Raw genomic sequence first — 16,102 nt, 5'->3', positions numbered from 1 at the left:
TTGTGTAGGTAGATAATGATGTGCATAAAGGTTAGGTGGTTGTGTTGCCGCCAAAACACGTTAAAGGGTGGAGAAATACGGGAAAATTTCGAAAAAACTACGTGAGGATGTATTAAAAGGGTGGTTTGGTGGTGGCAGATTATGGAAATGAAGCTAACAATTGTCTGATGAAGAAATAATGGCGTTAAAACCTGTGGGAAGCGGCTAAAAATGATCGATGATGTGAGAAAAACGGAAATGGAAATAAAGCAAAAGATATTAAAACTAGCCGAAAAGGTTGTTTAATATCTGAAAGGAACTGTTTGTGAACTGGAAACGATGGATTTTATAGCAGCGGTAGTGTTGAAAGCGGAAAAAAAATTTTGGTTATGGTTTGGAAGTGGGTTACGTATTATTACGTATTATTGAGTATATATCGGCGGGATAAAATTGTATACTGGATTACTGTAAAAAAGGAGAAAGTGAATAGAAAGTAAAACTGCTGGCAAAAACAGAAGGAGGAAATAAGATGACAGAAAAGACTACGAAATGTAACAGTGACAATAACAATAACAAACGTGATTGTTGGGTTCAAATTAATGATATTAATATAATAGAGGGAAACATTCCACGTGGGAATCCGCCTGGACATCAGGAATGGGATTACCATGGCAAACTTTGTAAGTAGTGTTGTCTGAAAGCTGACGCAGTCCCTCAGCCACATACTCCCGACGATCAAGTACCACAGTCGTGGAACCCTTGTCCGCCGGAAGAATGACGATGGATTGGTCAGCCTTCAGATCACGGATAGCCTGGGCTTCAGCAGTGGTGATGTTGGGAGTAGGATTAAGGTTTTTTAAGAAGGACTGGGAGGCAAGGCTGGAAGTCAGAAATTCCTGGAAGGTTAGGAGAGGGTGATTTTGAGGAAGAGGAGGTGGGTCCCGCTGTGACGGAGGACGGAACTGTTCCAGGCATGGTTCAATTTGGATAGTATCTTGGGGAGTTGGATCATTAGGAGTAGGATTAGGATCATTTTTCTTCGTGGCAAAGTGATATTTCCAGCAGAGAGTACGGGTGTAGGACAGTAAATCTTTGACTAGGGCTGTTTGGTTAAATCCTACAGCCTAGGTCTCCGTGGCAAACGAATCTGCTCCAGTCCGGAATCCTTGAACCATTACACCAACAACCTGAAAACAGCTTTTGCATCCCGTAACTACCCTCCTGACCTGGTACAGAAGCAAATAACCAGAGCCACTTCCTCATCTCCTCAAACCCGGAACCTTCCACAGAAGAACCCCAAAAGTGCCCCACTTGTGACAGGATACTTTCCGGGACTGGATCAGATTCTGAATGTGACTCTCCAGCAGGGATACGACTTCCTCAAATCCTGCCCTGAAATGAGATCCATCCTTCATGAAATCCTCCCCACTCCACCAAGAGTGTCTTTCCGCCGTCCACCTAACCTTCGTAACCTCTTAGTTCATCCCTATGAAATCCCCAAACCACCTTCCCTACCCTCTGGCTCCTACCCCTGTAACCGCCCCCGGTGTAAAACCTGTCCCATGCACCCTCCCACCACCACCTATTCCAGTCCTGTAACCCGGAGGGTGTACACGATCAAAGGCAGAGCCACGTGTGAAAGCACCCACGTGATTTACCAACTGACCTGCCTACACTGTGAAGCGTTCTATGTGGGAATGACCAGCAACAAACTGTCCATTCGCATGAATGGACACAGGCAGACAGTGTTTGTTGGCAATGAGGATCACCCTGTGGCTAAACATGCCTTGGTGCACGGCCAGCACATCTTGGCACAGTGTTACACCGTCCGGGTTATCTGGATACTTCCCACTAACACCAACCTGTCAGAACTCCGGAGATGGGAACTTGCCCTTCAGCATATCCTCTCTTCTCGCTATCCGCCAGGCCTCAATCTCCGCTAATTTCTAATTTCAATCTGCCGCCGCTCATACCTCACCTGTCTTTCAACATCATCTTTGCCTCTGTACTTCCGTCCCGACTGACATCTCTGACGAAACTCTCTGCCTTTACAAATGTCTGCTTGTGTCTGTGTATGTGTGGATGGATATGTGTGTGTGCGAGTGTATACCTGTCCTTTTTTCCCCCCCTAAGGTAAGTCTTTCCGCTCCCGGGATTGGAATGACTCCTTACCCTCTCCCTTAAAACCCATATCCTTTTGTCTTTCCTTCTCCTTCCCTCTTTCCTGACGAGGCAACCGTTGGTTGCGAAAGCTAGGATTTTGTGTGTATGTTTGTGTGTCTATCGACCTGCCAGCGCTTTTGTTTGGTAAGTCTCATCATCTTTCTTTTTAAATATATTTTTCCCACGTGGAATGTTTCCCGTGGGAAAAATATATTTAAAAAGAAAGATGATGAGACTTACCAAACAAAAGCGCTGGCAGGTCGATATATATATATATATATATATATATATATATATATATATATATATATATATATGCATAGGATGATGCTAAGCAAGTACCTACGACATTTGTTTGTATAGTTGGCTTTTGAAAGAGAAATATTTGTAGGTCAGGATATGGTTGCCTAAGAGGATTAGGAAAGAGAGGATGGGGTTGGTATCAGTAGGATGTGGAAAAAGAAAGTTTGGCGGCCCCAAGAGCATAGACATGGGGGATGTTTGCGTACAAAGAAATCACTTTAACAGTGACCAACAAGGAGTGTGCTGGTACTGGGAGAGGAACCATGGAGAGGCACTGAAGGAAGTGAGCAGTGTCTAATGTACAATGGGAGGTTACAGACATGAATTTGGAAGTGAACTACAGCCACCACAACCTGACCCAAAATTATTTCATTTTCAAAGGTCAAATTTGCAAACAAATCCTAGTTACTGCCATGGGTACTCACATGGCAACATTCAATGCCAACCTATTTATTTGCTACCTGGAGGAATCATTCCTATACAGTCAGCACCTAAAATCTCTTGTCTAGTTCAAATTCACTGATGACATTTTCATGATCTGGACTCCAATCACGAACAACCTTTGCTCTTTCATCCAAAATCTCACCTATTCCCAAATCCATTTCATCTGGTTCTTTTCAATTCATCTAGCCACCTTCCTAGATGTTAGTCTCCACCTCACAGTTGGCTCCATAAGTACATCCATCCATCTCTAGTGCACCATCCTCAAAGAGTATTTCCGCTCTGACAACATACTGCACACCACAACACAAATGACTTCAACAGCTGCTTCATTACACGGGGCCAGTTGTATAGACCCTTCCAACAAAAGTTTCTCTCTGAACTACACAAATGAATTCTCTCTTACAAGACATCCTGCATTCTCGCACACCTCTAGGCCTGTATCTCCACTAACCTGTTCCCACTGCCTCACCTTACCTTTTCCCTTCTCTCTACATCACTCCTCCTCCGCCTCCTCCGTCCAGATTAAGCACTGCCTTCTACCATTGCTCTGCATCTGAACCCCCCTCCATGTGGTCTCCCTCTCTGTCTCTCTCTGTCTCCCCTCCCTCCCCCCTTTCTCCTTCTTCACATTCACCTTTATCCTCCACCTCACCCATTTCTTCCTCTTCCTACATCTCTGTTTGCTGTACCTTCTCTACTCCCTTTGTCGTGTTGTGCAGTTGCAGAGTCATCCATTCGAAGACCTGCCTCCCCTACCATCCCTAGCTCCTCCCCACATCCACCATCTCCACTAATCTCCACAATCAGTAATTAGTCTTTCTCTGGCCATACGAATATGCACTTGGGTATCTGCGTTGTTGTGTGTGTGAATGGGGCCATGTTTGTTAGAAAACGTGCTAGTGCTTTAAAGCTAGCATGAATACTGTTTCTGTTACGTGTTTAGGTAGCCCAAGCATTGATCCACTATTGCTGAATGGTTGTCTTTTCCTTACTTCATGTTTTTTGTAGTTCAGAATGTGTAAGAAATATTGCCCACATTGAAATCAATAACGTGTATGAGGCATTGTCAAATTTGGAGTATTTCCACATGCTGCTGCATTCTGACAAACCCAGCCGGCCTTTACTTAAATGTTATCCAACAATTGTCGTCGTCGTCTTCATCGTCTTCAGTCCAAAGTCTGGCTTGATGCAGCTCTCCATGCTATTCTATCCTGTGCAAGCCTCTTCATCTCCGAGTAACTACTGCAACCTTCTAAATCTGCTTAGTGCATTCATCTCTTGGTCTCAGTCTATGATTTTTACCCTCCACACTTCCCGCAAGTACTTAATTGGTGATCCCTTAATGCATCAGACAATGTCCTACCAATGAATCCCTACTTCTAGTCAAGTTGTGCCACAAATTTCTCTTCTCCCCCAATTCTATTCAGTACTTCTTCATTAGTTATGTGATATACCCATCTAATCTTCACAATTCGTCTGTAACACCGCATTTCAAAAGCTTCTATCCTTTTCTTGTCTGAACTGTTTATTGGCCATGATTCACTTCCATACATCGCTATACTCCATACAAATACTTTCAGAAAAGACTTCCTGACACTATGTTAACAAATTTCTCTTCTTCAGAAACACTTTCCTTGCCATTGCCAGCCTACATTTTATATCCTCTTTACTTTGACCATCATCAGTTACTTTGCTCCCCAAATAGCAAAACTCATCTACCATTTCCTAATCAAATTCCCTCAGCATCGCCTGATTTAATTCAACTACATTCCATTATCCTCATTTTGCTTTTTTATATGTCCATCTTATAGCCTCCCTTCAAGACTGTCCATTCCATTCAACTGTTCTTCCAAGTCCTTTGCTTTCTCTGACAGAATTACAATGTCATCAGCAAACCTCAAGGTTTTTATTTCTCCCTGGATTTTAATTCCTACTACAAATTTTTCTTTCCTTTCCTTAACTGCTTGTTCAATGTACAGATTAAATAGCACTGGGGATAGGTTACAACCTTGCCTCACTCCCTTCTCAACAATTGCATTCCTTTCATGCCCCTCAACTCTTCTAACTGCCTTCTGGTTTCTATACAAATTATAAATAGCCTTTTGTTCCCTGTATTTGATTCCTGCCACCTTCGGAATTTGAAAGAGTATTCCAGTAAAGATTTTGAAAAGCTTTCTCCGAGTCTACAAATGCCTTTCTTTAACCAATCTTCTAAGATAAGACTTAGGTTCAGTATTGCCTCACGTTTTCCTACATTTCTACAGAATCCAAACTGATCCTCCCCAAGGTCGGCTTCTACCAGTTTTTCCATTCATCTGTAAAGAATTCGAATTAGTATTTTGGAACCATGACTTATTAAACAGATAGTTTGGTAATTTTCACATTATCTGACAACGGAGTCGTATATCAAAAGAACTACGTTAATCATTAGCACCTGAGTATTTTTCTAGTTACAAAGGAAAGTTGCGTGTTGTGTTGACTAGCTTTAAGAAGTATGCTTTATAGGTTATTTTGTTGTGCATAAACAGAAATTGTCAAAATTTGGTCTTTTTCCAGCAGAAGACTGGGGAGAATTCAATTTTACAACTGATGGCAGAGTAATTTTTTTGCAAAGCCTGACAAAAAAAGCAAACAAACACAGGTTATTTTTATCATTCATTTTATCTAACAGTCTCCTTGCTACTCTTCTTCCCTCGGCTTTTCAAATCAAAATTTAAATTAGTTTACAGACATGTATGTGAGACTCAAAGATGACATTTTACATGATCATGTTCTTATTTTTTAGTTACTGCTATCTTCTTAGTATTCATTTGATTCAATTTTAGGTAAGCTACAATAAAGTCACATTTCCTTCGGCACAAAGCTTCTGCAGCTCACATTACAAGTGCCACTAGGAAGAAGAAGAACAAACAACAGATTCAATCAACAATTTTGTCTTTGACCAGTAGTGCAGTGGATAGCTTTAATGTAGGCTTATGTGAGGCTCTAGCGTCTGTGAAAGTACCATGGAACGTGCTGAACAACCATATTTTTAACAGCTTTCTAGAGCGTATCAGTGGCCGCAACATACCACATGAGTTGACACTGCACAAAAATTATTTGAAACAGGTGTATGAAAAGGCTATTGCTGATATTTAAACAGACACTGGTGACTATTGTAACTGCCTTTCAGTTGACAAGACCACTGACTGTTGTGGCAGGCTTATAGCTAATGTCTTAGTGTGTTTAATACTTTTATATTTATTTATTTTTCAATAAAAGATTTTTGATTAAAGTATTATAAAAAGATAAAACAATGATAGCACAGGTACATACCCAACTAACTGTTTATGCGTTTTTTATTGATGATATAAGGAATTGTTAACTGTATTTTCCACAAATAACTAGAATAACTGTGCCAAAATAACAAAATTTTCTATTTTAACATTATTGTTTGTCATATTTTCCACTAAATGCTAAAATAGTTTGTTTAAACCTACAAAGGACTAGAACAAGAGAATAAACTGCTAAAACCCATTTATAAAAACGCAAAAATCTGGGCCCTGCTGATGAAAAGCAATAAGATGTCAACACATCCTGAAAGCTCTCATAATTTAAAGTAATGGGCCAGTAGATGTCACCTGAATCTCTTTGAAGCTGACATACCAAGGTCTAAAATCTTATCTGGCATCTAGTACTTGCTCAAAGTTTTACAGAAATCTCCTGTTTTTCAGTTGAGTTAGTTGGTTCAGAATACTTAAAGGTAGTTTCGAATAGTTGAATCAATATACTCAAAAATATCCATAATACCTTTTTTTTATTCAGCCTATGAATGACATGTACTTCAGTGACTATTGTTGGGACATCATATCCAACCACATGAGCTGAAAGCTGAAGATAATGGCAGGGGTAGCACAAGGATCCGCACAAAGCGTGCAAGTTGAGCCAAACAGCATGACACGCAGAAGACATCATTACAAAGCACCACAAATAAATAAAGTTCTGCTTGAAGCTAGCACAGTATTATACCTTGATCTGGCAGCACAAATAACTACAGTTCTCCTTAAAGTTGTAAAGCTATTTTAACACTGTTTTCATGATTCCTCATATTGGAGTCTTGTATTACTATCTGGTTTTGGCAGTCCACATTTACAATTAAGGTATCTGAATCATTAGTGGACGGGTGCTTGCTTTTTTAACTTATGTTTTTACCCAGCTGTTCTTTCGAAGCTGCAGTTAAGGAAGAAAATATGAGATGGCTTTACACATATTCATTGCAAACAACAGTTTAATACAAAAACCTGCAAATCATGTTAGAGAGGTTCGTGTGTGTGTGTGTGTGTGTGTGTAGGAGAGAGAGAGAGAGAGAGAGAGAGAGAGATTTCGAGGGGGGGTGGGTTAAAATAAACGTGGGCTTTTTCCAAAGCTAGGAAATTTTCTGTTTCTTATACAAATCTGTCTATTGATCAGAGTCAGATGTAATACGTAGTGCTTTAGAATCTCAACATTTTCTCTTTGTTTACTGATCATGTTAACATGATTCAGCTTTAAAAAAATGAAGGGGATTTTGCTGCTCTTTTTGTTCCTTATTCCATTTGTCAAGAATGAATATTAGTATCACAAGGCATAGGTATTAAAGCAGATGCAATTTACAAATCTACACAAGATATAACTTTATTACCTTGTAGGAAGAATACTTACTCATTCCAGGTGGACTTCCCAAATTCATCTGTTTATCAACCTCTGATTGCAGCTGCTTTAATTTCTCTGCTTCTTCTTCCATTTCTCTCACTCTTGCTTTAATGGCCTCCAATTCCTCAAATAAAAATATAATGTAAGTTCACGCCACCTCTGGATGCCAATACCTTGCATTATAGCCAATTATAAAACGCGTATGTTAATTCACTTTTTAAAAAAATAGTATACAGGAAAGTAGACAAAAACTAAACACAGTTTCATCATAATGCAGTTGTTTTACATATTACACTTCTTTATGAACATAAGAAATGTCTGCGTGAAAATCAAAGACACTGTTACAACATTAACAAGATATTAAGTCTTAAAAGCATCTTCAGGCTGTTTAACCCTCGGGTGTGGGTGCATTGATTTTTGTAACACAAGCAAGTCCATGGTGCACTCTGTACACATTTAAAAGGTAGCTGTCTTCATGTTGCCAAGGTAAACATGAATGAGCAATGCCACAGTTTAATCTTAGTTTAATTAAACAATGATACAATAAACTTACATTATATGAGCTAAAACTTTGTTTAATTAAAAATAAATTACTTTCATTATATCACTCACACGATGCGTACAAGCCTTAAGACAGCACAGTTGCATTAGATCACAGCCAACCACTTATTATATTGCTAATTATCTCTTATCCAGCTACCTCATTATGGTGACTGTGCCGCTAGCTTGGAATCTGGGTCATTTCCTTGCACAGATTGTACACTTTTCTCACCTAGCATGCACTTTATTTTATATTACTGCTGCCCACTTGGACGTATGACAGCATGACTTAGCACTGGATTAGCTGAAGCAATAATGAAGGAATAGGTATGGACTCTCAGCTGTCAAGCAACAATGGAACAGTACAATACTACTCTATTTGTGGTTGACACATTTATACAAAGGCACACCCACTTGAGATTTAAAATACATTTATCAGTATATGAAGACTGTCCTATTTTTGAATATCACTGTTAAAAAAAAACCATTGGTTATTACATGGTACAGACTACCGAAAATTAAAAAAGTACGTGTTGAGGTATAACTCAGTTTCTCTTCACATTTTTGTGCTCTGAAAAGAAGAGATTTGCACACAAGGGAAATTTGCAGCAAGCTGTTTCAAACCTGCCAGAAGACCAATGACAAGAAATAGTACAATGGTGATATAATGGGATCAGATTTACAAAATGGCCCATTAGCTATTTTCATGTTTCTGTTCATGGAATTTGCTGAAGGGTCGCATTTATAAGATCTCTCTTACTAAAATTTCATCAAGTACAGAAGATTCTTCCTTAATTGCACAACTGGATATTTGGAGAGGGGCTGTCTAATAAATTTTATCCACTCCATTACATCACTGATCAGCTGTAACAGAGGAGAAACTAAATAGTAGCACTTTATAATTTTAAAATAAATACAGGGCGATTAAAAAAATGAAGAACTGATTTCAACTGCTTATTGCAGAGAAATAATGAAATAAATACATTACACACACGACTAGATAGCGGAAGGTTCAAAGTTTTATATTTGCACAGACACTGAGTTCAACATGAGCCCAATGCATTGCCTGGGAAACATCAAAATGACAGTCCATTTCAATCCACACATGAATCAAATGGTCACTGTTTATTAAATTGACAGCTTCAACAACTTCATTTCTCAGCTTTTGAATGTACCCCAAGAAAAAAATTGCAAGGTGTGAAGTATGGCGACACGGGAGGCCTAAACCAACGAACAAGATCTTGTTGTCCACCTCTTCCAATCCAACACTGTAGGATGGTGGTATTAAGATAACGACGCACCTCCAGGTGAAAGTGACACAGTAAGCCATCACACACAAAAATAAAATTATTGGAATATTCATGAAGTTGAGGAAATAACCAATTCTGCGGCATGCCCTGTTATGACATTCCTGTTACAAATTCCTCTCAAAAAAAGAAAAGTCTATAAACTTTGTTAGCAGGAACAGCACAAAACATCGAGTTTCGGGATTTCATGTTCAACGACAACACCAGAGTTTGTGACCCCCAAATTCTTACACTATGGCAGTTTACTTTACCCGATAGATGAAACATTGATTCGTCCAAAAAGATGAGCCTTTCAGAAGAAATGTCCTCTGCCATATCCTGGAAAACTGAAATGCAAAATTCACACCCTTTGTTATGATTACCACGATGCAACTGCTGCCGTAACTCCAACTTTCACATGCAGGCATCATTTCAGAACATGCCACGATGTTCCTGGCCTGCCTGTCTGTCTTATTTCCAAGGGCTCCATGTGAATGCATCTCTGATACACTACATTTTCATCACACATGTATGGTCCAACAGTGCTCTTCCCTTTGCACGCACAACTACCTTCCAGGAATTTTGTATGCCACTCGTAAATCTGCTTGAACAGAGGCAACTTCTAACTGAATCAATGGTGAAATGCATGTTCTACTTTAACAATGGATTGACTTTGTGCAAATTCCAACACACAAAATAATTTCTCTTGTGATGATGTCACCACATTGCAACAAACAAATGAACAAACAGACAAACACCAATGTAGCTGTGTCAAAACTTTGAACCTTCCTCTATCCAATGACACGCTCAATGTTTATCCATGTTATATTGTTTGACTGTAATGAACAACTGAAATCTGTTCTTCCTTTCTTTCTTTTCTTTCTTTCCGAGTCACCTGGTAAAATGACAGACTATAAACTTATCTTCCTAAAGCAGAAACACAGCTTCTTTTGGGACTTGGTGATAATAGTAAAGTGAAGGGCAATAACCAATGACAGTTTATTACTTGTACTTCTACATGAAAACACATTCAGATATGATACAAAACATTCGGATACGAGTTTCAGAGGCCAGGAGGCAAAAAATCAGAAGTAGGTAAAAATAAGTGTTAAAATGTATGCAGCAAATTATGAAACAAAAATTACATTCAAATTAATATAAGGACCACCCGTCAACATTTTCAGCAACATCAAAAACAAATCCATGTTACAATAGGATATTTGGGTTTGAAAATATATTCATTGTTACTGAACTGACAATGCCTGTGACACAGCACAGGTAGTAGTGAGAAATGGCACCTGCAACCTAGTTGATATAGACTTAAAATACCATGATTTTGAACAATTATTGGGCAGAGAAATTTATTTTGGGAATGTGGAAGACACACTTAGCCCTTCATTAATACACTCTTCTGGCATACAACAGTAGCAAGACAAGAAAATGATAACGTGTGCAAAATTAAGCATCTGCTGCTTCCTCTCCCAAAGTAATAGAAAGTCAAGCAAAGAGGACTTATGCTGAGTAAGTCTTCAAAAATTTGAAAGAGGGTTTTCTGATGAAAGAAATGTTGGTAAGACATCAGTCGGATATTAATTCCTGCACCTACTTGATACAGGTTCAACAAAAAAAAGGGGACTACAGTTCTGATGACAAAACTGTTGACCCATTCTTTATGAAAACCAGACATCTGCCTGTTTCTCTTGATACGCAACACAATGATTACTGAGAGTATGCAGGAAAGTTTGTGTTAAACCACTGTATCTAGAGCTATTGCAGTTTCATTTCGTACCATTACAATGCACCAGGTTACACAGGTTACAGGTGCCTTACGCACCCTATAGCTTCCATTTTAAAAATTGTTGAAGGGAATCCATTAGGTGTATACAGCAACAAAGTTTTTAATTAGTTCAAAAAAATAAAGTTACGTCTCACTTGGAGCATTCTCGAAAATTGGTACTTCATTGCCGTATACCGAAAAGTTAATATTATGGCATTAAAAGACTCTCACGTGTCAGGAAACCATTACAAATTTCATATAATCATCAGTGCAGCACTAAAGAACTAGTAGGAAGTCACTATTATGTTAGAAATATGACAAAGAACTGTAGTTTTCAATAAGAATACAGATTGTTGTGCAAACGTCTGAAAAACTCCTCACTCTTGGCTGAGTCTTAAACTAAACTTTGTTATGAAAGCTAACATGCTAATCCATTGTCTAATGGTTTTGGTGACCGAGAACAGACACTTATGCCATCTGTTGCCTTATCTAAAAAAGTTAACAATTATGAGAGGAAAAATATTAGCTACTAATGACTCAATGTGCATCAGGAAGGTGACAGAAAATGAGTGTCTGGGAGAGGTCAAACTTCTGTGGGATGTATGTATTACATTTCATAAAATGGACATCATCGACATTCAAGAAATGTTCAAAGCAAACCATTAACTTGCACTGTGAACACAGAATGAAAAATGGCACACCACAGTGATCACAATGGTTTGTACCATAAATACTGAAGGTAAACTCCTTGGGAGTTCCAAACTGTCCAGGACAATTAGCAAGGTATCCGCCCTTAAATAATGCATAGAGAATAATATTGATGTAACAGGCAAAACAGTCTGTCGTGGGGCTTATCATGAAACAGGATATCCTTTAAGGCATAAGTTGCAGACAGTGTGATAATATATTTTATAGGTATGGAAAAAACAAACACCTGGAGGCCGAATTTATTCAGTGGTTTCAGGTGGTATGACGTACAATGTTGCACATTTTTCAGAAGGAATAGTTTGCTGCAAAGGAGTATGGTTTTTATAGACAGACCAGGAATCAAACAAAAGCAAGTTACTTTGACCAACTATTGGCCAAAAGCAGAGCTCTTACAGTAGTTTTAGTTCGCTTAAGCCCATTTCCCACTCTTGCTTGCTGTGACGTAAACATTCCCTACTGCCCCTGCAAGATAACGCACACGAGAAAGAGCTTCTCACAGCACAACAAATAACCTTCCAGCCAATTTACCATCCAGATTAACAGTTGGCATAATTTTATACAAATGCGTTAAGGCACTGATACAGTTGATTTTTATACAGCTCTCTTGGTACGTCGTATTTCCAGCATTCCTCTCATACACATTTCCTCTTCAAATCTCGATTGGTCCGAGTTGAAAACAAATTCCTTACTGTACATGGTGGCAGCCAGTCACGGAATATCTTAGGGAATTGGTTTAAAAAATTTATTTCAAAGGCTCAGTGAAATCTTTACAAGTTTTCTCCCAGAGTAACTTGTGTTGTGCCTACGTGACGCAAGTTACCTGTCTTTGAAAATCGAGGCAGTTCTGTCCAGTTAAAGCTGCTGACAAGAAACGTCCTGAGAGCTCTGCTGAAACTGCTAGCGAATTCACGCCATTGGTTTTAGCCAACAGCGTGTATGGGATACAGGTCACGTGTGTGGACGCTGGAGTATTTCTGTGGTGCGGAACACAGTTGCCTCTCTCTCTTGGAATCCAGACCTCGAGCAGAACAGACGTCTTTTTGGATGGCAGAACCTCATGACCGGCCACCAATGTAAGTTAACATGAACCACTTCCCTTTCAGTTGCCCATTTAATTGTTCGACCACCTGGACTGGCCTAAACCTGGTAACTTCCGACCTTACGCAAACCCCTTGTACACCGTACATTGAAACATATCCTCTTTACTGTACTTAATTTCCTGTTTTGTCATTTAATGGCAGCCCTGGATGCACACTCCCAAATCCTGACTGCTCAAACTCCTGCACACTGTCGCCATAAGGCATATGTAACAACCTTCTCCCCCCTTCCCTGCCTGTATACATTAACATTGGTAACCAGAAGTGGGATCATATACATTAACATTACAAAGTTTCTCTCATCTACAAATTTTTGGGCTGATCCTGCAGCTTGCTATGCATTGTTGTAACGATGCTTTGTTTGAAATTTCATTATCTTACGTATTACAAATCTGTAGCACAGTTTGAAGTTATGCAACCATCCACTAATTCTCTTGAAATTTGCAGTTTGCTTTACATAACATAGTAGGTCACTACCATGCATATCTTGTAAATTGTTTCTAACCTCCTTGAAACATTAACTCTTTGAATATCAGTTTTTATTATGTGCTACACGGTCATATTGCTTCAGTCTCATTCGAAATTTTTTTTACTGTGCTGCAGATGATCTTACATGTATGTAAATATGTTTAGTAATGTTTAGTATAATGTTTAGCACCCACTCCTCAGACAGTGATTGTCCTGTACTACCTTTCACTGGACATGGGATTTGTGGCCACCTGGTTGACAAGGATGACGAATGAAATGGTCTCACCTGTTTCACTATCACTTTCACCTTGTAGGGAAGCAGCCTACTCACGCCGTATAAAATTCACATCAGTCTTTCCATTGTGTGCCAGACAGTCCGCTGTAATTAGCTCTGACGTCATAAATGTTGCACAATACTTTAAAAATCAAGTAAATAACCTGAAACGTTTCTAGCATGTCAGGAGTAATACTAAATCAATGTGTGTTTAATATCGGTTCAATAACTTTAACCATTTTCAAAATTTGGACGTTTTTCTGTAAAAATCATTGGCGCAACAGAAAAGAGCTAGGAACTTAAAAATTTATATTTAGGTTCCTTTTGCATAATAATTCAATAGAAACAGTATTCTGGATCTCACAAATTAAAATTTTAGTTGAAATTCATGATTTTCTGGTTTTTGTCTTAGAAATTAAGGAAGCAAGATAGATTAAGTAGGCTAATAAATGAGACTAGGATGTTTAAATTTAAGTAGAAGGGAGATCCGCTATAATCATAAAGATGTGAGAAGTTTCAATTGAATAACTATAAAACTATAGTGATAGCTTATCTCCAATGGGCAAGTTCAGAGCTCGTCTACCGCGTGTAGTGTAATTAAATTAATTCTCTCGCCCAAAATATTTGACTTAGCCACGTCAAACTTTTATTATGATCACTTACCTGTGTGCTGAATGCACATTTAAATTGAGAGCTTCATCAGCCATCAGCAAAGGAAGCAATGATTTATTCGATAACTTAAAAGTGGTGCATTACTAGCCCAGCAGCTAGTCGGGAGAGCAATTTTGATCAGGCGTTCCCTTAGCCGCCCGCACCACGGCTTTATATATAAGAACGCTGCACGAGAGAAAGGAGGCCCCAGTTCTCTCCAGACGCTGAATAGCACACCACCTGTGCCGGGATTCGCGTCGCGTCGGTATCATTGCTATAAAAAGCCTCGGATGCCATAGTAAGTTACTCGGGATACGCGTAACCATGAAATCGTTTACGAGTGAAGTGTTAATTCTGGGATGACTTTAATGATCTATCTTCAGTTTGCGTAGGTCGTATTTTCACGTGCCGCCATGGGACAGACATTCTACCATTATTTAGCGTGGCGTTTGATGAACATTATCATCAAATTATGGCGAGCATTCACTTAAACATTTGGTTTGAACAGTTATAGTTGGATTGTGTGGATTCTTTTTGGTCTGTTGACTTTCAGAATATAGTGAACATTTTAGAGAGAATCATTTTTTTTTATTATGAATCCCAGACAATCTCCTAATTCCTCAGAGCTATAAGCTGTAGCTATAAATGTATTTCTCAGATGAAGTGGGCACTAGGAATACTAATTACAGGCATCACGTTTTGTTAATCACTTTCTGGTTGCCAATATTGTAGTTAGAGAGCCAGTGTTTAGAACGGCAAAAGACTGCCTAAATAACAACAATTAGTTCCACCCGCTGCCTCACATATGGTTAATCGGCCGGGAAATGCATCTTTTCCACATAACATTCTATTTATATTAACAATTAAATTCCACCCGTCGCCCCACATATGGTGCATCGGCCGGGAAATGCATCTTTTCTATGTTACATTCTACATCATTTACCAACAATAATTCCACCCGCCGCCCCACAACCTGTTAAGCAAGTATCGTCGTCATTGTACTCTTGTACGTTGTCCCCACAGTCTAGCATATCTGGCACCTCACATTCCACCGCCTCATCTTGCAATAATGTTAATATTTCACCTGCCACTTCTTTCTCATTCTGATGAAATGTCAACTTTGGCAACTGCTGTTGTAGACATAATGCAACATCTGCTTTGTTGTTGTTGATGCCACTTCTCTGCTTTGTATCAACACCACTAGCAGTGTAGCATTGTTGTGAGATACTCATCAACTTTGCAATTCAACTATGCTCCGTAGCCTCATGCTGTGCTCACCATTGGATGCCTCTAGTCCACCCTCCCCCCAGTTGCCATTAGCAGCCAATATTGCAACCTCGCCCTCAAGGGGTTCCTTGTAAGTGAAGAGTGGATTGTGCTGCCCTCTGCAGTGAGAGGGAGTATTCTGCACACATTTAACACTGTGTTGGATGCTGTGAAATAAAGAGCTGTGTGTGGTAAAGTTTAGCATGCTTTAATAATCAAACTGAAATAACTAGCAACATTTTGGTTGCTGAAAAGTTGGAAGTACAGGGTGTATACGTGGACAAGGAAAAAAAATTCCCCAGATTTCCCGGTTAAAAATACACTTTCTACCAGATGAAAACATACTTTTCTCCTATTAACTGACAGTATATTTTCTCTCCGAACTGTATAACTTATCAGTCCTTTGAATGATTATGATTTTATACACGGGCGTAGAATTTCCCGGCGCTTTGGAAAACGAAACACAGGGCAATAA

General features: G+C 39.2%; 1 protein-coding gene across 1 annotated transcript in view; it reads right to left on the bottom strand.

The window, feature by feature from the left end:
* Positions 1–16,102, bottom strand: part of LOC126174839 (polyadenylate-binding protein 2) — a 115,773-nt gene that overhangs the window by 79,301 nt on the left and 20,370 nt on the right. The window contains exon 3 of the mRNA XM_049921222.1: positions 7,570–7,684. Coding sequence (XP_049777179.1) covers positions 7,570–7,684 — 115 coding nt within the window. The remainder of the gene's footprint in view (positions 1–7,569; positions 7,685–16,102) is intronic.

The sequence above is a fragment of the Schistocerca cancellata genome, chromosome 3, assembly GCF_023864275.1.
Source record: "Schistocerca cancellata isolate TAMUIC-IGC-003103 chromosome 3, iqSchCanc2.1, whole genome shotgun sequence".
NCBI classification, from domain to species: domain Eukaryota; kingdom Metazoa; phylum Arthropoda; class Insecta; order Orthoptera; family Acrididae; genus Schistocerca; species Schistocerca cancellata.
This window is presented reverse-complemented; position numbering and strand designations above follow the sequence as displayed.